At 38.4% G+C, this 23,004-nt stretch overlaps 1 protein-coding gene across 2 annotated transcripts in view; it reads left to right on the plus strand.

Moving 5' to 3' along the window:
• The window catches only part of LOC127799127 (DNA topoisomerase 3-beta), a 74,345-nt gene extending 51,738 nt beyond the window's left edge, over positions 1 to 22,607 (plus strand). For both annotated transcript variants that reach the window (XM_052332869.1, XM_052332870.1), the window contains 2 exons: positions 9,814 to 9,993; positions 21,345 to 22,607. In XM_052332869.1, the coding sequence (XP_052188829.1) occupies positions 9,814 to 9,993; positions 21,345 to 21,995 (831 nt within the window). In that variant the 3' untranslated portion in view covers positions 21,996 to 22,607. The remainder of the gene's footprint in view (positions 1 to 9,813; positions 9,994 to 21,344) is intronic.
• The last annotated feature ends 397 nt before the right edge of the window (positions 22,608 to 23,004 follow it).

Raw genomic sequence — 23,004 nt, forward strand, 5'->3', positions numbered from 1 at the left:
CAATAGGTTTTCCATGGAGTTGCCAACAAATTTCTTTTGTATGACTAGGGCAGCGACAATGTTCACACCATGGCCTTCCCCCTTTTCATGGCTGCTGCTAGTTTCGGACAACCAAGGTTGATGATTCACCACTAGCAGTTAATTTTTTTGTCCCCAACATCAATAGGCATCTACTCTCTTCCCTTCAAACCTCTGAGAAAGCTTCTTGTTAGCTTGGCAGCGATTTTGTGCTAAATATCCTTCCTCTTACCGCATCAAGACTTGAATTCAAGTCCAAGCAAAATTTGTAGACCCTCTTATTCTCTATAATTGTCTTGTAGAGTTTGAGATCAGTGGTGGTTTCCCAGGAATATTTTTCAAAAGTATTCAGTTGCTGCCAATTTTAAAGGAGTTTGTTGTAGTACTCGGTCACAGATAAATCACCTTGTCAGAGATCATGCAACACACCCTCAATTGTCACCAGTTCAGGGGTGTTGTCTGTGTGAATAAGTGTCTTTTGTAGCCTCCCAAACCTCTGTAGCAGTTTCATATAGGAGAAAATTTTCTCCTATGCGTGGCTCCATGGAATTTACTAGCCAGGACATAACATGGTTGTTATCTTTCTTCCAAATCCGATAATCAGCACCTTTTTCATCAGGTTTGATGATATTTTCAGTGAGATCATCTTCTTTCTCCTTGCTGCGGACATGAAACATGAAGGATTGAGACCATTGGATGTAGTTTCGCCCATTCAATTTATAGATGGTGATGGGTGCAGATGAGTAGTTTAACAAGTCACCCCCATTGTTGTTGTACATAACAGTTTCGACATTTGAGGAAGTTGATTTTGGAGTTTCAATTGAGGATTTGTTGGTGTTTGACATGTTTGCAGTCTGATGTTGCTGCTGAGAATGAAATAAAGGCTAGGCCGGTTGATGAATACTATTGGAATAAACAGTGTAGAATGCTGCTAGAAAAAGCAGTAGATAAAAAACTAACCTAGGGCGGTTGTGAGAAGAACAAGAGGCATCTAGGGTTGCTCTTATACCATGAACAATTGTGATAAAACTTGGTATATTATTTCTCTTCCACTTGATTACAATATATATAGGAGAAAGAAATCAATCAAATTCCTAGAACTAAGGAAAAAATTGAATCTTAATTACATCAATTACTAATTTACATCAATCAATCAATCCCATAGATTGAGGGATTGATTTGGATTGATAATCAATCCCATAGATTGTGGGATTGATTATCCAACGAACTTTATAGCAAAGAATTCTAACAAGCATCAGTGAACCCTAGAATGTTATACTCTTTTACACTAGCTCTGCCATAAACTAAAGCCATGTTTATTGATCTTTTAAGGTATCTAAAAATTCACTTACTTGCAGCCCAATGATCCTTTTCCGGATTAGCCATGAATCTACTTGTAACACTAATGGCATGGTCTAAATCCGGCCTAGCGCATACCATATAATACATAAGACTTTTTACAGCACTAGAATAGGGAATCTTGATCATTTCTTTAATGCTCTCTTCATCACTTGGGGATTGCATATGGGATTACTTGAAATGCTGAGCAAAAGGAACATTCACTTCCTTTGCATCAAGCATATGGAATTTCCTAATTAACTTCTCTAGATAGGACTTTTGAGATAGCTGAAGCAATCTTTGCTGTCTATTATTTGATATTTCAGTCCCTAAAATCTTCCTAGCCTCACTTGACTCCTTCATCTCAAAGGCTGATTTCAACTTCAGCTTTAAATTTTGGATTTCCTCATCCGATTGACTTGCAATTAGCATGTCATCAACATAAAGGAGGAGATAAATTGAGATTTTAGCAAAAATATGTTTTACATGGACACAACAATCAAAATTATTTCTCTTGAATCCTTGGTTGATCATGAATGTGTCGAATTTCCTATACCACTGTCTAGGGGACTGTTTAACAATGAATCAGTTTCCCACCTTCTTGTCTTCTCCTTCGGCTTCTCCATTTTAAGAAACTTCTCCTTGTTAAAACTTCCATGATAGTCATCAAAGTATTCGGCAAGAAAACTCTAATGATACTCCTTAGATAGTATCATTGCAAACTCTTGCAACTTCTCACGGAACATTCGACCGAATTCCTTGCACTCTTCATGAATCTCATTGCTTGTTCCTTTGTCCCTGTTGCTGCCAACTGAAAATGCAGCCTCCTTTGGCTGCCATTGAGGCTCTATTTCAGCTGAAAATGAAACATTCTTCTGCTGCAATTGAGACTCCATTGGACTCCTTCGTGCGCTACTTCCCAAGGCTTCACGAGCAGGACATTCCATTGAAAATGCAACATCCTTCGGCTGCAATTGAGGCTGCTCTCTTGCATGAAAATTAACCACTGAAAATGCAACATCATTCGGCTGCAATTCAGACCCCATTTGTTTCATGTGTGCCCTACTTCCCTTAGCTAATTTTTCACAATCAGCATACTTTGAAGACCAAGGAGCTATAAACATACTGCTCTTCTTTGTCTCTCCCATTCAAACAAAGTTAACTAGAATTCAAAGTTGAAATTACCCTTTGTTTACCTTACTAGCAGCCTAGAATTCGATTGGAATCACCTCTTATTACGCCTGTAGAAATTCGAACACTGACTGTCGGCTTCACCACTGGAATCTGCTGGGCTCGAATCTACTTTTCCTTCCACGTTCGGCCTCAGCTTTCAGCCCAAGCTCAATCTCCATAACCTTCGGAAAGTGATCGGTGAGTAGTTGTCGAAACTTCCAGTTCCATTGACTCACTGGACTCTAGAATTCGCTGCTCAATCAATTCACCGGAGTTGCCGAAAACTCCGTCGGACCAACCAGGCCAAGTCGCCTTCAATCCTCCTCAACCTGGACCTTAACTATGGAAACTGATTTCCCTGCCTTACACTCAAATCAAAATCCCAGCCAAAGAACAGCTATTGCCCAATCACCGTCCAGGGCTCCTAGCACAATTTGCAATCGCTTCTAATTCCAAAATCACAAGAATTCATTGCCAATTCAATTGCTACACCCACTCCCGAGTCCAACCCACTGCATCACAACACTCCCCAATCAAAATTGCGGCACCCACTAAACCGCTAATACCTCGGATCTCACATGCGATTGCCTTGATTCGGCCGTTGCTTCCAGAATTCAAGCGCTCAGCCTGATTCTTTCCTAGAAGTCGCTTGGTCAGTGGTTAGGACTACCAATTCCGTTGAATTCACCAGACCACCTGAATCGCCTCAAGCCCCGCTACCTCAATCGCATAACTCCTTGAGAATTGGTTGGATTTGCTTTGCTACTAGATCGAAATTGCCGTTGATCATCAATCACTCAAGAAGCTGGACTAGCCTCAATTGCACGCCTTCACAATCTGAATCTTACACATTGATAACAAAACCCCCATATTTGCTCCCCATTGTCTAGGTTGGAATGGTTGACCAATCAAAGCGGCAGCACCAGCAACAACTGATTGATTCGTGCTCGCCTCACCTAGAATCGCTGCTCGATCAATCCAAGTCCAATTCCTCCTTGCATTGGTCGCCACCCAATCACCGTCCACAAGCTCCAATCATGAATCCTCCTGGCTTGCTCGCCTTCAATTCCGGACAAGATTGGGGTCTTAGCCGCGAGCTGTCAGCCTCTTGCACTGATCGCTCTCCACACAAGATTACAACGGATTCAAGATTGCCCAAGCTCTGTGTGCGTTTGCTGAGATTCAACGACTGCAGCGACTTGAAAAATAGCAATGAATCAACCTGCTGCTCTGAAATTCAATAGTCGAACCTTTCGCTTTTCTTCCACAATCAAGGTCGCCTTCCTTGATCGAACAACACTTCCGAATTTTTCAAACCGAGAGCCACTCCTTCGTCAGACTAACTGGAACCGAATTCGTTGAATTCAGTTCACTCCACCTAATGTTCACACCTACTGTCATTGATCGACTCAATTGTTTGATTAATTCCCCCGCTGCTTCTGGTTTCCGTAGTCGTCTTCATTGTCCGATAACCAGTCCTCCTTGCGTTGGACAGCAGCTGTCAATTCCCGTCGACATTAATCAATAAGAAAAACCGCCGATGAACGATGCTCTGATACCAATTTGTCATGACCCTAGGGTTTAGCTAGGGTCTTAGAAGTAATTGGAAGGAATTTTGGGGAAGAAATAGAGAAGAATTGAAGAGGGAGATTGAATAGAATTAAGGAGAGAAGGAATGAGAGAGAGAGAGAGGGAAAGAGAGAGAAATTGAAATTTCAATTATCATTCAACATGCCTTTTCCCTTCCCCTACCAACGGCCTTTTATAGGCTTCCTCTAACAAAAATAACAGCATCCATGTGCTGTAACAGCATTACAAAATATCTCCTAACAACTTGCTAAGTCTATTACTATAATGCCCTTCTATGGAATGTTGGGTCATGACATCTCACAACCAATGAGAAGACTTCATTAAAATCTACCCTAGCTACTTCTGTAAAACCTCTTGCTACTAACCTAGTTTTATACCTAGGTTTTTGATCAATTCTTGCCCCTTCTTTTATTTTAAACAACCACTAACAACCTACCACCCTTTTATTTAAGGGTTTGTCAACCAAGATCCAAGTGTCATTCTTCCTCAATGACTCCATCTCTGACTCCATGGCAGCAAGCCATTTCTTGGAGTCTTTGGATCTAACAACCTCTTCATACGAGAGAGGCTCATCTCTAGCCATTTCCATTGCACTTGACAGTGCATAGATACCAAATCAGAGAATCCATACCTTATAGGAGGTCTACTCACTCTCCTTTGCCTATCTTGCGCTACATTATACCTTCCTAGACTAGGGTCATATTCTAAGCTAGAGGTACAAGCACTATCACCTTGCTGGTCTGCTGCCTGATCCCCATGACTGTTCACTAACAGCATCATGGTTTTCTTCTTTCTGTTCTATTTCGACAGCCTTAGATTTTCCTTTTATATCCTCTAACTTATCATCTTTCATGAAGGAATTCTTATCAAATGTTACATCCCTACTCACTATAGTTCTTGGCAATCCTTCTTCTAAGTTTCATAACTTGCATCCCTTCATCCTTGATGGATAACCAATAAATAGGCTTCTTTTGGCTTTAGGTTCTAATTTGCCTTGCTTTACATGGGCATAAGCTATACACCCAAATACCCTTAGGTGATCTAGGCTTGGCTTATGGCCATTCCAAATTTCATAGGGTGTTTTAAAACCTATAGTTGCCGATGGAGACCTATTTATTACATATGGAGCTGTAGTTACAGGTTCACCCTAAAAAGACTTAGGCAACCTAGCATGAAACAACATGCATCTCACCCTCTCAAGTAGGGTCCTATTCATTCTCCCGGCTAGGCCATTTTGTTTAGGGTTTCCAAGGGTTGTTAGGTGCCTAAGGATGCCACTTTCACAACACATTTGAGTAAAATCTTTATTACAAAACTCTAGATCATTATCAGTCTTAATGATCTTTATTTTCATACATTTTTTATTCTCTATCATGATTTTTTAGGTTCTAAAAGCCTCAAAAGTGTGATATTTTGATTTCAAAACCTAGACCCAAACCATCCTAGAGTAATCATCTATGATCGATAGAAAATATCTTGCCCCTCCATGATTTAAAGTCTGACTAGGGCCCCACAGATTTGAATGAATATATTCTAAGGGGGCTGTCGAGGAGTGGATTGCTTTCTTAGGGAATTTTACTTTTGTAGACTTACCAAAAATGCAAGATTCACATTTATCTAACTTTGTTTAATTTTCAGCACCTAGGATTCCTTGATTGGACAGTTCTCTAAGGCCTTGCTCACTAATATGGGTCATCCTATAATGCCACAATTTAGTGTGTTCATAGGTTCTGTTTTCACCTATAGCTGCATCACCACTTAAAGTGGTTGCCTGCAGCACATATATTCCATTTTGTAGGATAGCTTTCATGCAAATAAGTGAGCCCCTAGCTACCTTTAGAACTCCACCATCCCCCCATAGGAATAGCCACTTTTATTCAATTCACCTAGGGAAATTAGGTTCCTTTTTAATTTTGGAACATATCTCACAGCAGTTAGAGTTTTAATTATTCCATCCTGCATCTTAAGTTTTATGTCTCCAATTCCCTTAATGTTACACTCATGGTTGTTTCCTAAAATTACTTTACCACCACCGATATCTCTATAGCTTAAAAACCAATCTCTATAGGGTGTCATGTGGAATGAGCAACCCGAGTCAAGCACCCAAACCTCCCTATCTTCCTTGCTAGTAGATACAACCAACGCATCAGCACTATCATAGCCAAACTCACATATGGAGGATGAAATTTTGAGATTTAATTTTTCTTGGAATTCCTTCTTTCTTTTAGGGGGACATCTCCTGGCTAATGAAATTATTTAACGCGATCCTTAAATCAAAAAAGATGCCTGATGAGTGGAGGAAGAGTACTTTGGTCCCTATATACAAGAACAAAGTAGATGTTCAAAACTGTGAAAATTATAGAGGAATTAAGTTAATGAGCCATACCATGAAACTCTGGGAGAGAGTAATAGAGCAGAGGTTCAGAAAAGAAACAGATGTCTCGAAAAATCAGTTTGGTTTCATGCCTGGTAGGTCAACAATGGAAGCTATATACCTACTGAGACACCTAATGGAAAGGTATCGGGATTATTAGAAGGACCTGCATATGGTGTTTATAGATCTAGAAAGGGCCTATGATAGGGTCTTTAGAAAAGTATTATGGAGGGTTTTAGAGAAGAAAGGAGTTAGAATAGCCTATGTACAAACCCTTGAGGACATGTATCATGGTGCAAAGACAGGGGTTAGAACATGTGGAGGGAGTACTAAACCGTTTAAAATTACAATGGGACTGCATCAAGGTTCTGCACTAAGTCCATACTTATTTGCTTTAATAATAGATGAACTCACTAAACACATTCAGACAGAGGTGCCATGGTGTATGCTATTTGCAAATGACATGGTGTTGGTGGATGAAACAAAAGAGAGAGTGACCATAGCTTGAGTTGTGGAGAAATAATTTAGAATCTAAGGGATTTAAATTAAGTAGAAAGAAAACAAAATATATGGAATGTAAATTTAGTAAGAATGCAAGACTGGAGGATGTTATAATAAAATTGGAAGACCAAATCTTACAAAGAAAATACCATTTTCGATATTTGGGATCAGTGATTCAAAAAGATGGAGAAATCCACGAGAATGTCACGCATAGAATTAAGGCAAGTTGGCTAAAATGGAGAAATGCATCGAGGGTGTTATTTGATGGTAAAATCCCATTAAAACTGAAAGAAAAATTCTATAGGACAACTATAAGACCAGTTTTGTTATATGGCTCAGAATGTTGGGCAGTCAAATATCAGCATGAACAAAAAACGAGTGTAGCAGAGATGAGAATGCTGAGATGGATGTGCAGCCATACAAAAAAAGATAAAATTAGAAATGAGGTTATTCGTAATAAGGTAGGAGTAGTGCCAATCGAGGAGAAGATGAGAGAGACTAGACTAAGTGGTTTGACCATGTGAGAAGGAGACCAAGAGATGCTCCTGTGAGGAGAGTTGATAAAATGGAACAATTAATCAAAAAAAGAGGTAGAGGCAGACCCAAGAAGAATTTGGGAGAGACATTAAAATTTGATATGAAGTGTATGGGTTTAAATAAAGATATAACAAAAGACAGAAATACATGGAAGTCTAGAATTCGTATAGCTGACTGCACATAGTGGGATAAAAGCTGGATATGTTGTTGTTGTTGTTGTTGTTTCCTTCTTTCTTTTAGGGCAATGCTTCTTAATGTGCCCTTCTTCATGGTAGTGATAGCACTAATCACTTTTTTGCCATTTCTAGATTTAGACTGAGATTTGCCCCTATTCCTAAAGTCTCTTCTTTCTGTCCTACTCCTAACTGCAAGAACATCTCCTGTTGTGTTTTTGCCCTCTATTTTCTGCTGCAATTCCTTGGAGTTTAATGCTCCAATTACATCCTCTAAGGTTAGTGTGTCTCTACCATGTTTTAGATTATCCACAAAGATTTCATAGGATTTAGGCAAAGAATGCAATAAAACTAGGGCTTTGTCTTCATCTTCATATTTTACCTCTATGTTTTCTAAATCAAGACATAGTTTATTAAAATCATCTATATGGTTTTGAAGTTTCTGCCCTTCTTGCATCTAAAAGGTAAAGAACTTGGCCTTCAAATACAGTCTACTAGAAAGGGACTTAGTCATGTATAGGCTTTCTAATTTCAACCAAAGTTCTACAACAGTTTCCATTTTTGAAACCTCTCTCAAAACTGTCTCCAGGACTCAAGATCAATGTATTGAAGGCTTTCTCTTTTCTATGGAATAGGTTGCTGGCACTCTCCTTTAAGAGCTTCTTCCAGTCCTAAATCACCCAACAAGGCCCGCATCTTCATTCTCTAGAGACCAAAATCATTCTGCCCATCAAACTTCTTGATATCATATCGAGTGGTAGAGGCCATAGAAGCCATTTTTACGACTATTTCTATCAATTTCTAATGGTTCTTGGCTTTCTTGATAAGTTAACCTTGCTCTCATACCAATTTGTTGAATTGGGAGCATTGGAATTACTCAATATTGCCAATACATAGCCACACACACACACACACACACACGGTTTACCCCACAACAGAAAATTAACCAGAACAGAAATGAAAGATAGAGTAAGAACATGCAAATCACACGATAAACACAACATTTTTATCCTGGTTCAGATCACAATTGTGATCCTACATCCAGCCTCAATCTCGAGAGCAATCCACTATGAAATCTTGAAAGAAATTAGTACACAAGAACCCTCACACAAGTACAGTAGCTTTCTGAGATTACAAAGACTATCTTGAACTCTAGCTTTTCTCTCAATTCTCAATTCACTGCACTCGCATAACAGAATGGCTACCTCAAGTCGCCCCTTGCCTTCTATTTATAGACAATTAGGGCAGACCATACAAGGAATATAAAAGATTACACATTTCCTATTATACCCCTCATACATATGCTACTGTTAGACTCATTCTAACTTAACTAATTCTGCCACTTGAATATTTCGAGAATTCCCTTGGTTCCTTCTAATTCTTCTAAGCTATACTCGATGCAAAACACAACATCTATCATATAGATAAAATAGAAGAATGCATATTATAGAAGTCCATAACAAAGTCAATGAGCAAATATGGATACCATATCAATGCCAACATGTGGGAATAGAGATAAGCAAGAGATAACATGTAACTGAATAACTAATTTTTTAAGCATGTGAAGTGAAATAGATTGTATGATAAGCATTAACAGATCAACCAATTTTTGCATATTATGCAAATTAATTCCTTTAGCTTTTCTTCTATGAAATGTCGATCAATCTGCCTAAAACTTGAGTCCACATCCTCCATGTTGAGGCCGACAAGGAAGTCACAGACCCCTTTTTTCAACCATCCATTTGAAGATAGCTAGACTCTTGTAGCATGCATCCCAAAAAGTTGGAAAATAATCAAGCTCTCTGCCAGTGACTAATCAGCTCTCTGAAGTACTCAGCAAGTACTACACACCAGAATCTTTTCCTTCAATTCCCAGGCTTGTGCACTGTTGCTGTTTGGAAAATGCATCTGTATTATTCTAGTCTAAACCTTATTTTCTATGTTGAATTTGATTACTTGCATGGTGGCTCTGTATCTTGGGATCTGCTCATCTAAACTAGTTCGTTGATATATTCTAGTTGAGTTAAATGTTCACCATGCATAAAACATTAATCTTCACTACAAATCCAAAATAGTTCCATTCATATTTTTCTGATTTATTTGGTGCAGATTGACAACATGGATGCGTTGTTTGAAGCACAGTTTTCTCCACTTTCGGACACTGGACGCTTGCTTAGTAAATGTGGAAAGTGCCTGCGTTATATGAAATATATCTCTACACCGCCATCACGGCTCTTTTGTGGTTCTTGTGAGGAAGTTTATTATGTTCCTCAAAGGGGTGCAATCAAGGTAATTTCTTTTTTCATGTATATATATGTGTTAATGTCATATTCACTTTTGTAATGTTTAATACAGGTTTAAGAACCCAACTGTATAAAGTGCATCTAAGTACATATATTATAGGTACATATGTTTGTCATACATATGTTGTCTGGACTATATTGTTTAGAATGTGCAGAAATTCAACCTTGTTCAATTGTTATGTGAGAATATTTGTTTGCATCTTATTCTTATTAGCTTGTCCTGAGACTTGCAAAAGATAGATTGCAATGATTCTTACATGTGTTGAATCATAGAATATTGGAACTTCAACAGAAAAATCTATGGAAATGTTGGTTATGATGATCAAGGGAAGAATTAATCTTTTGTCTTAAAGAGACACAAGAAGGCTAAAATGTTGGCTGAGTTTGGTTACATTCTCTTATTTATCAACCACTGATTCAAAATTGTCTAATTGATGAAAATATATGTAAAGTTTAAGAGCCGTGTTTTTATGTTATACAAGTTGGTTTCACAATTTCAATTGTGGTGGAATAGGATCATGTCAATTAGGTTCATTCACTGCCATCTCAAGAAACTTCTTCATATTAAGATGGTGTTGGAACTTTAACTCTTCATTTCCCTTGCTAGAGGATTGCATCAGGAAGGGCATATTGTGTAAAACTTGGCCACATTGTTCTTTTGCATTAATTTATATTGTCAATGTGATTTTTAGAAATCCATTGACATTATGATGTCATGCTACCTACTCTAACTTGGTTAGGATAATGTTACATAGGTGTTTATCCTAGTTACTGATAATGGAGGTTAGACCTTGAGGGAAAAAATATCTAGAACATTGTGGAACTTTCCTGCATCTCTAGAAAAGTCTAGGGAATTCTAAATGGTTCTGAAGTATCCTATAACATTATAGAAGTATCTACGGTATTCTAGGCAATCCTAGAGTTCTAGAATTTTTGAGATTTCTAGGGTTATATAGAAATTTTCTAGGGTTCTCTAGAAGATTCTAGAGAAGTGTAGGATATTATAGATATTTCTGGACTTCTCTAGGAGGTTGTGTCCTAAGATGTTCCATCGAGTATTGACATGTGGCACCATGCTACCCGCACATTCTTTCAATGGACCTTTAAATAGGGGAAGTGTAACATCCCATTCGAGTGATAGGAAGAATCGGAACAACTTACCTGATGGGCCTACACGAACTTCCCAGAGGGGTCACCCATCCCTGGATTACCCCAGGTCAAGCACGCTTAACTTGGGAGTTCTTTGCCAACATTCAGCCCAAAAGGTATCGAGCTGGTGTTGTTTCCTTCCTTACACTATCCTCGATATATACTAACTTTTCTAGGCTCTTGGGGTAGTACAGGAAGGCTTCAAGGGCATCCAGGAAAGGTGTAACATTTTGAGAGTGCAATACAAAAGTTCTTTCCAAAAACACTCTCGAGTAATTCTTTTGACACTCTTCTTCGTCTTTTCCATCTAACGCTACATTTTGAGGAGTAAGGCTAAACTTAGGCTTTCTTCTAGTGAAGGAATTGATAAGCTTAAGTGCTACATGGGTGCTTGAAAATTAAGCCTGTGACAGATAAGTTGCAGTTGGTGACAATGATGGTGATGATCTATAAAGGTTAAACCAAATGTAACAGTTGGTGCAAATTTGCTTTGGCTTGGGGGATAGATTCCCAAGCTTCTCTCACGCAAGTTTGGGGTTGCTAATCTTCTTGCATAGGTTCTTTTTGTGAGAAAACAATTATGAAAGAAAAATCTAAAGGTGCATTTGATTGCAAGCGTGGAAAGAAAATATTTTCTAGGCAATTGAATTGCCTAGAATTAAATTCTAGGGAAAATGTCAATTGAATGTGTTTGATTGGCTTAATTTTCTACCTAGAAATTGTTATACTTTTCTAACTTTTGGTGTTTGATTGCTATTATTTTTCATGGAAATAATTACATACACACATATAGATAATCAATAATCAAATACACAAATCAATAATCAACTATATAAAATAGTCAAATATATATATATTCAAAAAATAAATCAAATATACATACACAAAATATTCAAAAAATAAATCAAATATACATAAAAAATATACATACAAATCTGCCATCCATAGAAAATGCCTAATGGAACTGAAATTGCAGTAAAAAAACTTCTGGGTTTTGGTATGTATCCCCATCCCTTTTGAAGAAATCTTCTTTTGAAAGAATAATCCTCCGTCTATCATTCCCTTGAGAATGCCACAAATATATACACAGTGGATTCTAAGAATTCTCCTAAATTTTAGAGATTAGATTCCTACTTTTTAGGACTAGATTACAACAACCTTAAATACAAACAAATCTAATAAAAGGGAAAGATAAGATATAATAGCAATATAAATCAAGATAAATCACAGAGAATAAATCAGATGATAACGAGCTTAGTAGCTTGGTAACTCGGCCATTAGCTTGACAGCTCGATCTTCCCTCAGCTCAGCAGCTTGGCCTCATTAGCTTGGCAGCTCGGCCTCCCAACAATTTCCACACTCCCCCTCAAGCTGGGCTGAATATGTTATTCAAGCCAAGCTTGGAACTCAATTCATCGAATATTCTTCTAGATAGAGCTTTAGTGAAAATGTCAGCCACTTGGTTACTAATAGGAGTGTAGATCAGCTTGAATACTCCCTCTTCCAGTTTTTCTTTGATAAAATGTTTGTCAATTTCCACATGTTTAGTTCGGTCATGATGAATCGGATTTTTAACAATGCTGATGGCAGATTGATTGTCACACAACACCTGTACTGGTTCTGTTGTATCTATTTTCAGCTCTTGGAGTAGTCTTTTCAGCCATATTCCTTCACAAAATCCACGAGCCATTGCTCTAAATTCGGCCTCTGCACTACTTCTAGATACAATTGACTGCTTCTTGTTGCGCCAAGTCACTAGATTTCCCCATACAAATGAACAATACCCTGAAGTTGACCTTCTATCAAGAATTGAACCAGCCCAATCAACATCTGTATAGACTGTGATTCCTCGATTTGTTGTTTTTCTAAACGTTAACCCCTTGCTTGGAGTTGATTTCAAGTACCTTAGGATGCGGTAAACTGCTTCAAGTGCTCCTCTTTGGGATCATTCATGAATTGACTTACAACACTATTAGAATATCCAACTTGGTATGTGATAGATATTTAAGCTTTTCTACTAACCTTTGATACCTTCCTTTGTCAACTGGATTACTTTCTTTGCCAATGTCCAATTTTGCTTTAGATTCCATAGGAGTTTCAGCTGGTTTACAACCCAACATTCTTGTTTCCTTAAGGAGATCTAGGATATACCTCCTTTGTCTAACTGAAATTGCCTCTTTGGACCTTGCAACCTCCATGCCTACAAAGTATCTTAACTTCCCTAGGTCTTTGATCTCAAATTCTCTTGCAAGTACTTCTTTAAGGCTTTTGATTTCAATAATGTCATCCCCTGTAACAATGATATCATCCACATATACAATGAGAATAGTCAATTTACCTTTCAAGGACCGTTTGATGAATAAAGTGTGGTTAGTTTGGTACTGATTAAATCCATGCTTCTTGATTACCCTTGTAAACCTCTCAAACCAAGCTCTTGGGGATTGTTTAAGTCAATAGAGTGATCTCCTTAGCTTGCAAACTTTGTTCTTTGTAAGTTTAGTCTCAAATCCATGGGGAATCTCCATGTAAACTTCCTCTTCTAGATCTCCATTTAAGAAAGCATTCTTCACATCTAACTGATGTAGAGGCCAATCCAAATTTATTGCTAGGGACAACAGAACTCTGATGGTATTCAACTTTGTCACAGGAGCAAATGTTTATTGGTAGTCAATTCCATAAACTTGGGTGAAGCTCTTTGCCACTAACCGAGCCTTGAATCTGTCAATCTCTCCATCCTCCCTATATTTTACCGTGAAAACCCACTTGCAGCCCACAAGGTTTTTTCCGAGAGGCAAATCAATGATTTCCCACTTTTCATTCTTTTCCATGGCCTTGATTTCCTCAAGAACAGCCTCCTTCCATCTAGGGTGCTGAAGAGCCTCTTGGATATTGTTAGGAACCTGCACTTTGTCTACATTTGAAACAAACACACTGAATTTTGGTGAGAGACCCTTGTATGAGATATAATTTTGTAGAGGATGTTTTGTGCATGCTCTCACACCCTTCCTCAAGGCAATAGGCTAATGTAAATCCTCATCGTCAATAGAAACAATAATAGTATTCTCACCAGTTGTATTTCTACCTCTTTCTATCAGTGATTTCGGCTCAGCCTCTTGAACAGTCCCGAGGCATGTTGGAGCCTCATTCTCCTTAGGTTTGGACTGTCTTCTAAAGTAAACCTGCAGTTCAGTGACAGTAGAGGCAGGAAATTCCTTGGTAGGAGAAGGAGAATGACTGGTAGAGGTGTTAGATTCAGGTTCCTCAATCTCCTTAGGTTTTTAGCAGTCAATAGAATCCCAAAACTAATATTCTAAGGAAGTATCTTGAGTGTTCTCCCCCTGAATATCAGTTTTGTGATAATAGGGTTGATTTTCAATAAATGTGACATCCATGGAGGTAAAGAATTTTTGAAGTTCAGGAGAGTAGCATTTATACCCTTTTTGATGAGGAGAGTAGCCTCGAAATATGCATTTGAGAGGCCGAGGCTCAAGCTTGCTTCTCATATGATTATGCACATGAAAAAATGCACAACAACCGAAAATTTTGAGGGGAAGATGTGAAAGGATCCGTGTGTGAGGAAAGGAAGTAAGAAGAAGTTGATTAGGGGTTTGATGCTTTAGGATGTGTAAGGGCATTCTATTGATTAGATAGGTGACCGTTAGAATAGTTTCACCCCAAAAATGAGAAGGAACATTAGTAGAAAACAATAGGGATCTCGCAACTTCCAATAAGTGTCGGTTCTTTTGTTCTGTAACCCCATTTTGTTGGGGGGTATCAACACAAGTGCTTTGGTGTACTATGCTTTGTTGGGAAAGATAACGACCAAGGATAAAATTGAAGTATTCTTTGCTATTATCTGTTCTCAAGATCTGAATTTTGGCATTGAATTGTCTTTGCACCATTGAATGAAAAGTTTGAAAGATAGAACCAACTTTAGATTTTTCTTTCATAAGAAATACTCACGTTAAGCGAGTATGATCATCAATAAATGATATGAACCAACGAACCCTAGTAATGTTTCTAACCCTAGAAGGCCCCCACACATTGCTATGAATCAAGGAGAAAGGCAAAGTTGGAGTATAAACTTGGCTGGGATAAGTGTTTCGTATATGTTTAGAGAATTGATAGATTTCACATTGTAACAAATGGGGATCTTTATTCTTGAACAATGAGGGAAACAATTTCTGAAGATAAATAAAATTAGGATGACCTAATCTATAGTGCCATAACATGATAGCACCATTATTGGAATGAAAATTAGATAAATAAACAACTGGTTTAAGAGAAGAACAGTTGTTGGATTAAACAACTTTACTGCCAGAAGAAGTCTTTTTAAGGATGTAAAGGCCCAAACATGCTTCAGCATTGCCAATCGTCCTCCCTGAACTCCGGTCTTGAAATTCACACAAATTTTGTGAGAATTTAACCACACAATTACAATCAGTTGATAACTTGCTCACTGATATTAAGTTGCAATCTAAATTTAGCACCAAGAGAATTGATTTTAGGGTTAAATCATCTGAAACTATCACCATTCTAATTCCAGCCACCTTTGATAGTGAACCATTAGCAATCCTTACCACCCAATCTTGCTTGCAGGGTTGACTTACTGTCGTTGCTGGCCATTGTAGAAGAATTCTGGTACTATCGAGTAGAAAGAAGAAAGGAGATTAAGAGGTGGATGGTCGCTATAGCAACTGGCTGCTTAGGGTTTGATAACAGGAGGAAATAATTCCTGCTCTGATACCATGAAGAAATATTCTTTTGAAAGAATAATCTTCCGTCTATAATTCCCTTGAGAATGCCACAAATATATACACAGTGGATCCTAAGAATTCTCCTAAATTTTAGAGATTAAATTCATACTTTTTAGGACTAGATTACAACAACCTTAAATACAAACAAATCTAATAAAAGAGAAAGATAAGATATAATAGCAATATAAATTAAGATAAATCACAAAAAATAAATCAGATGATAATGAGCTTAGTAGCTTGGTAACTCAACCATTAGCTCGATAGCTCAACCTTCCCTCAGCTCGGCAGCTCAACCTTATCAGCTCGGCAGCTCTACCTTCCATCAGCTCGGCCTGCCAAAAATTTCCACACCTTTATTTTTTGTTAACAGGGAACAACAACCACAACCATGGATTCCGAGTGGAGATTCGAACACTGGGCAACATCCGACATCGAAAAATCATGAAGCTGCTGGCGGATCTACAGAAATAAGAATAGAACATGGTTGGAAATCTTACCGTGGAAGAAGATGAAGATGCACTAGTGGTTTGAAACTCGAAATCGGAGCTGGTCTTCTACAGAAATGGCGACGAAGCCCAAGACAGAGCTTGTCTTCAGCGATGGATGGCGACTCATAGGAAGTCGGAGATGGCTACGAAGCCTAAGTCGGAGCTCGACTTCAGCAGTGGAGGTGACAAACAGTCATAACACAAAAAGTTATAAAAAGGATGTGGATTGCGAGTAGACCATGTACCTTTGCGGAGTGCAATAGAAAGGTTGTCGGGCTCAAGATCCATGGCAAGAGCGACCACTGACGGAGAGAGTTAGTTAGGAGAGTCGCAGTCAAGAGGAATGTCGGTGCCAGGAGCAGGATGAGGATGATGGTGATAAGTAAGTTTAGGATCCGGAGAGTGTGGACCGAAAGATGGAAGTAGAGGGTCCACTAAGGAGGAGATAGACGGATCTGATAAGGGCAACGTAAGAGAAGGAATGGGCAATACCTAGTCAAGACGCCGTGAATCAGGCTAAGCAACTGCGAAGGATTATCGTTCAAAGAATGTGACATCAGCAGACATAAGAAAACAGTTCAACTCAGGAGAGTAACACTTATAGCATTTTTGTAACTGAGAGTAACCGAGGAAAATACACTTGAGGGATTTGGCAGCAAGTTTATCCTATCCTGGTGAAAAGGAATGCACAAGATAGATACATCCAAATACACAAAAGGGAACAGAATAAAGGGGCTGGGAGGGGAACAAAAGAGAGTGAGGAATATTGTCCTTTAACACTGAAGATGGCATGCGATTGATCAAATAACACGCAATAAGAACAACATCTCCCCAGAATTTGGTGGGAAGATCAGCATGTAAAAGTAGTGTTCATGCAGTTTTAATGAGATGACGATTTTTATGCTCAGTAATACCATTTTGTTGAGGTGTACAAGGACAAGAAGATTGATGCAGAATGCCACGAGTAGTCATGAAAGTAGTAAATTGAGAAGAAAAGTACTCAGAGGCATTATTTCAGCAGTGAATGTTTGAAAGACAGAAAACAACTCAGACTGACTCTTCATGAGAAATAACCAAGTGCAGCTAGAAAAGTCATCAATGAAAGTAACAAAATATGAGAAACCAAGAGTAGAATTGACATGACTGGGCCCCCATACATCAGAGTGCACAAGAGAAAAGGGAGCCTCAGCCCTATTATTGACACAATTGGAAAAAGAACTATGTGCGTGTTTACCACGCTGACATGACTCACAATCAAAAAGAGACAACAATGACAAACTAGGAACTAATTTCTTCAATTTGGAGAGGCTAGGATGACCAAGACGAGAGTGGAGAAGATCTGGGGAAGCAGCACTAGTGCAAGCCATTGGCACAGTAAGATGATAGTGACCTTTTGACTCATGCCCGACGCCAATCGTCTGCCCTGTACGTTTGTCATGTACACAAACAGAGGTAGGAGTGAAAGTGACTGAGCAGTTAAGGGTTTTAGTAAGCTGGCTAACTAAAATCAAATTGAAATGACTGCTAGGGACATATAAAATTGAATTAAAGATAAAGACAAAGTGGGTGTGGTTTGGCCTATCCCTTTAACTGCAGTTTTGGTGCCATCAGTCAGGGTAACTGTAGGCAAGGTATCAGAATAAGTAAGTGAAGAGAAAAGAAGTTCATTACCTCACATATGATCAGTGGTGCCAGAATCTATAATCCAAGGACTAAGAGATGGGCTTTTATCAACGCAAGCAACAAGATTATCAGGATGAGACTACTAGGTGGCTTGAAACTTCAAAAAGACATCATACTCAGCTGCAAACATAGGTATCAATTGTGAACCCGATGCAGATTGGGCAGAACTAGGATCACTCTGGAATGCATGAGCTGCACTGGTAGATGATGTAGGCGGAGCAGCTGGTTATCATGTTTCTTCCAACACTTGTCCTCAAGATGACCCAGTTTCTTACAAAAGGTACACTGTGGACGTGGCCGATTATTATTACGGCCTTTATTTCCTCCTGAGTGAGAAGTTTGAGACACAAGGGTTGAAGATTCAGCTAGAAGAACAACATGGGAAGAAGATGACATACCATGTGCACCGGTCATGTTCAATAACCTTTTAAAAAAGTCCTTCATGGTAGGATTAGTGGAGCTGGTCAAGATTTGATGCCTAATGGGATCAAATTCTGGTTTTAGATCGGAAAAAGCAATAACCATAAAAAACTTCTCTCTTTGAGCAAGTTGTTCGGTCTTGGTCGTAGTAATGGGAAGAAGAGCATCAAATTCTTGCATGAGAGCCCGAATCTGTCCCAAATAAGATTCCATGGACGACGCATGCTTCAAATTCTTGATATTAGAGACCACAATGTACAAACGTTGGATGTCATTCGTATAACATTCTTCAGCTTCCTTCCACAAGTCAACACAAGTTTCAAATGGGCAAAAGAGCTGCATGATGGATGGATCAATAGACTGCCATAGGAGGCTGCATAACTGGGCATCAACTTAATCCCATCTAGCCCGATTGGCTTCCGGCACACTTTCAACCTTTGTGGTAAGATGATCGGCTTGGCCTTGCCCTTTGAACCACATTTTGACAGAGGCTTTCCATGAGAGATAATTGGCAAATCTTATCAACTTGACAGTGGTGATATTGGTTGTTCCGAGATTGGAGATAGTAAAGGACTAAAAGGCAGTAGGGGCAACAGGTGCGGTTGCGGGAGTAGCACCAACAGAAACTGCGTCACTGAGGTTAGACATAGCGAGGATTTGACACCAAGAATAGGCCTAGGGAAGGGAGGTGAGTTGATTTGGAGAAGCCAGGAGAAAACAACCGGCGGACGCGCCGGTGAGTAGGGGTGGATGGCGGTGCGTGGGAGCTTCGGCGGCTGCAATTTTTCAGCGGCAACTTAGCCTGAAGGCAGCGAACCCTAGGATGGGGTCGGTTCCAACAAACGACGGTTGGACAGTGATGTTCTGGCATAAACAGTGACGATGAAGAGAGAAAACTAGGGTTTGAAAGCCGCTGGAAAAAGATACATAGCGGTGGATAGGGTTTTTCTCACCGGTGGCTCTGATACCATGTGAAAAAACAATTATGAGAGAAAAACTTAAGAGATTAGTCTCTTAGTGTGTTATTTATAATAGGCACAACGGGTTTAATAATTTACGGGTTTAGCCTAATTACACATAGTTACAACAAATAAATAAATAAATAAAAACACATACAACAATATGCAATATATCTAATTATACTAATAATTCTATTACTTTTGGTTCCCCTCCCTAAAGATATTGTGTGTGTCAATTTCCAAGCTAGAAGAAACAAGAACCTGAATTACATTTGTGGTAGAAGCACTGCTATTTTAAATCAAGTCAAGATTTTATTAATGGGACAAAATCACCATGTTTCAACTTATCAAAAAATAAGTAAATGAATCACTTAATTAAAGCAAATAGTAATAATAATAAAAAGATGAAAATGAATCACTAACTTGCTCCCTTCTTGTTATTAGCATCAACCATCCACTGTTTGGAGGCTTGCTCTCACGTTCTTTATCCAGCATACTTGAGGTAGTGGTCTTGCAGAAGATGGAGCAGTGTTAATTGTTTGTCCCAACAAGAAATAGCAGTACTGTGACCTCCATGGGAACTCAACTCTCATTAATAAGGTTCACTATACCCCCAAAGCCAAGGTGAAAGGATAAGGTTCACTATACCCCAAAACCAAGGTGAAAGAATTAAGGGTCATAATAAGAAGCTTCGATTTCTATGTAATTCCCTGTGTGAGTGAGCCTACTCTTGTTACAAGTAAAGGTTATCATGATCTAAAGTAATATCCACATGCCCAGCCAAAAAGCTTAGTCTTCATTTGTCCGAAGTCCAAATGGCGCATAGTAGCTTTGAAGAAATTTGTCCGCACCAGAGTACTAGAAAACTCTTTCTGCTTCATTTGAATTCTAGGATACCATATGCTGAGTGTTCTTAAGGTTTCTTTATGGCTTTCCAAGAAGATTTGAATGCTGCTTAATCTGCCAGAAAACAAAATAAAAATCCATTATTAAGGGTCAGTACCTCAGTTCAACCATTTATTTTCTGCCCAAATTTTGTAACATAATGGAAAGCCAATCTTGTATGGAAATGCTCCATTCCTGTTGGGACCTCCCTCTTGTTGAAATGGTACACAGGACTTGAACTTTAGATATTGAAAATTGAAATTCTCATGTTTCTAGTTACACACTGAAACTAATCAAAACTCTGTAAATATGTTCGGAACAATGAGTTGTTTGGACATCATTGGTAATATCTAACAATATTCATATTTATCTACACGTGCTATAAAAGCAAATTATTAGAGAACACGAGATATAAAATTTATTTCGAAAGGGAGAAATAGTCAAATAATATTGACCCAATCAAAGTCACGTATTCTGTTGTTTTGATTCAATAGCTACCTTCTTTATATAAATATCTTTACTATTGGCGTGTTCCTTTACTCCATTCCTATTTATATGAGCTCCTACCCTAAGTAATTGTTTAATTTAATCAGTTCTTGCTCTTGCTGTTATGGGGGAAAAGATTTTAGCATCTTTACAGGAAGGATCTCCTGAACTTTTAGAAACATCTTGACCTTTATTTTAATATTACTGTTTCTGGTGATTTGGTAAATTTTATTTTATTGGATCATGTAATATATACTAGTGCATGATAAAACAGATTTATTTCATCTTGCTTCTATTTTTTGGCCTCCTTTGAAGAGATTATTAGACTTCTTTTAGGTAATTTTTTTAATATACTAGTGCTTGATATAACATTTTTTGCTTCTTTGAACTGATTTATTATATTAATTTTTTTAATATTACTGCTTCCTTTATTTTTTGCTCCTAATACTTCTTTTAGGTTTTGCACTTTATTTCCCTTGACAATGCTAAGTAAGAAATTTCCTTTTGCAGTTGTACAAAGAACATACTTGCCCTTTGGATAACTTTGAGCTTCTGATGTTCTCATTGCCTGGCCCAGAAGGCAAGACATTTCCTTTCTGCCCTTACTGCTATAACAGTCCCCCATTTGAAGGTATAAGCACAATTTATGGTGCATCTAAAGCCGGTGTTTCGGGAAAGTTGGGAAAAGGAGCTGGAATGCCATGTTTCCTCTGTCCACATCCCACGTGCCGGCATTCTCTCATAGCCCAAGGTGTTTGTGCCTGTCCTGAATGCAACGGGACACTTGTGCTTGATCCAGTTAGTGCTCCCAAATGGAGGCTTTTCTGCAACATGTGCAACTGTCTTGTTTTCCTTCCTGAAGGCGCTCACCGGATTTCCACAACGAAGGAACGTTGTCCTGAATGTGATTCCACCATCATCGAAGTCGACTTCAACAAGAAAACGACACCCTTGGAGGATGGAGCCACCTTGCATATTGGTTGCATCCTATGTGATGAATTGCTGCAATCGCTGGTTCAGATGAAGTATGGAAGATCTTTTTCTAGGCGCGGGGGAGGAAGGGGAAGGGGGAGAGTAAGAGGCAGAGGATATGGAGGAAGAGGAAGAGGTAGAGGTGGAAGGAAACCAGAAGACCCTAGAATGAGTTTTAGAGGTTTCTAGTGTACTTTTAGAACTAAATTTTCGTCTGTGTGTTTGAGAGTGCCGAAGTCTGTCTACAACTGAAGAAACAGATGTTTGCCAAATTTGTGACTTGTGCGTATAGGGGTCCAAGGATAAAATTAATGAGGAATCTTTAAACACTCAAGATAGTAGGTAGCTTAGTGATAAGTGTAAGGTTTGGAACATCACCTTAGGAGTCCATTTTACCGGTTTAGGGGTTGTGTCTGATTTGTGGTTCTACTCCTATTTGGATGGTCTCATTGAGTTCTAAGGACTATAAATGTCTTGTCTTCTTCTTCTGATGGTATATGAGATTAGCCAAGTACAATTAGAGTGATGATACGTGGGATAGGATTAGAATAGAACTGGTTAATCATTTACTCTTTGAACTGTAAGCAAACAAAAATAAGTTCTCCTAACGGCCACTACAAATGGGCATTACTCGAACCTTATAGTTGTATGATTGTGCTAGTGTTGTCTCTCTTTTTATTTTTGGCCAAGTGATGCCTGCCTTTATTGAAGTTACGTACTCCCGTCGCTCAAAACATTTGTAAGTAATTTTATCTGTCTTTTTGACAATTAACATAATTTTGCCTCGGGGTGACGCTGCTATCTTTTCTCAGGGTACATCCTTAAATTTAGCATTGATTATCAAAAAATTATTGAATTTGAGTCAGTGTCTCAACACTACAATAAATTGTAAGATTTATTAATTTTGTATCAATCTTGCAATATTGTTAAAATTTAAATAATTAAAAGTCTTATGATTTTTTTTTCTTATTTTCTAATTTAATCACGTTTATAATTAGAGTTTGTTATTATTTGAATGGATAAGTTTAATAATAATTTGTAAAAATTAACTAATTATTTTGTGAAATAATATTTATAATTAATTTATTGAAGATACAAAAAAGAGTGTATAAATAGCATTATAATGGTAAATATTATCAATTTGGGTTAAAAAAAAGAAAAGAAAACGGATAAGACGTGGGCACGGTGATGACACGTG

The sequence above is a fragment of the Diospyros lotus genome, chromosome 4, assembly GCF_014633365.1.
Source record: "Diospyros lotus cultivar Yz01 chromosome 4, ASM1463336v1, whole genome shotgun sequence".
NCBI classification, from domain to species: Eukaryota; Viridiplantae; Streptophyta; class Magnoliopsida; order Ericales; family Ebenaceae; genus Diospyros; species Diospyros lotus.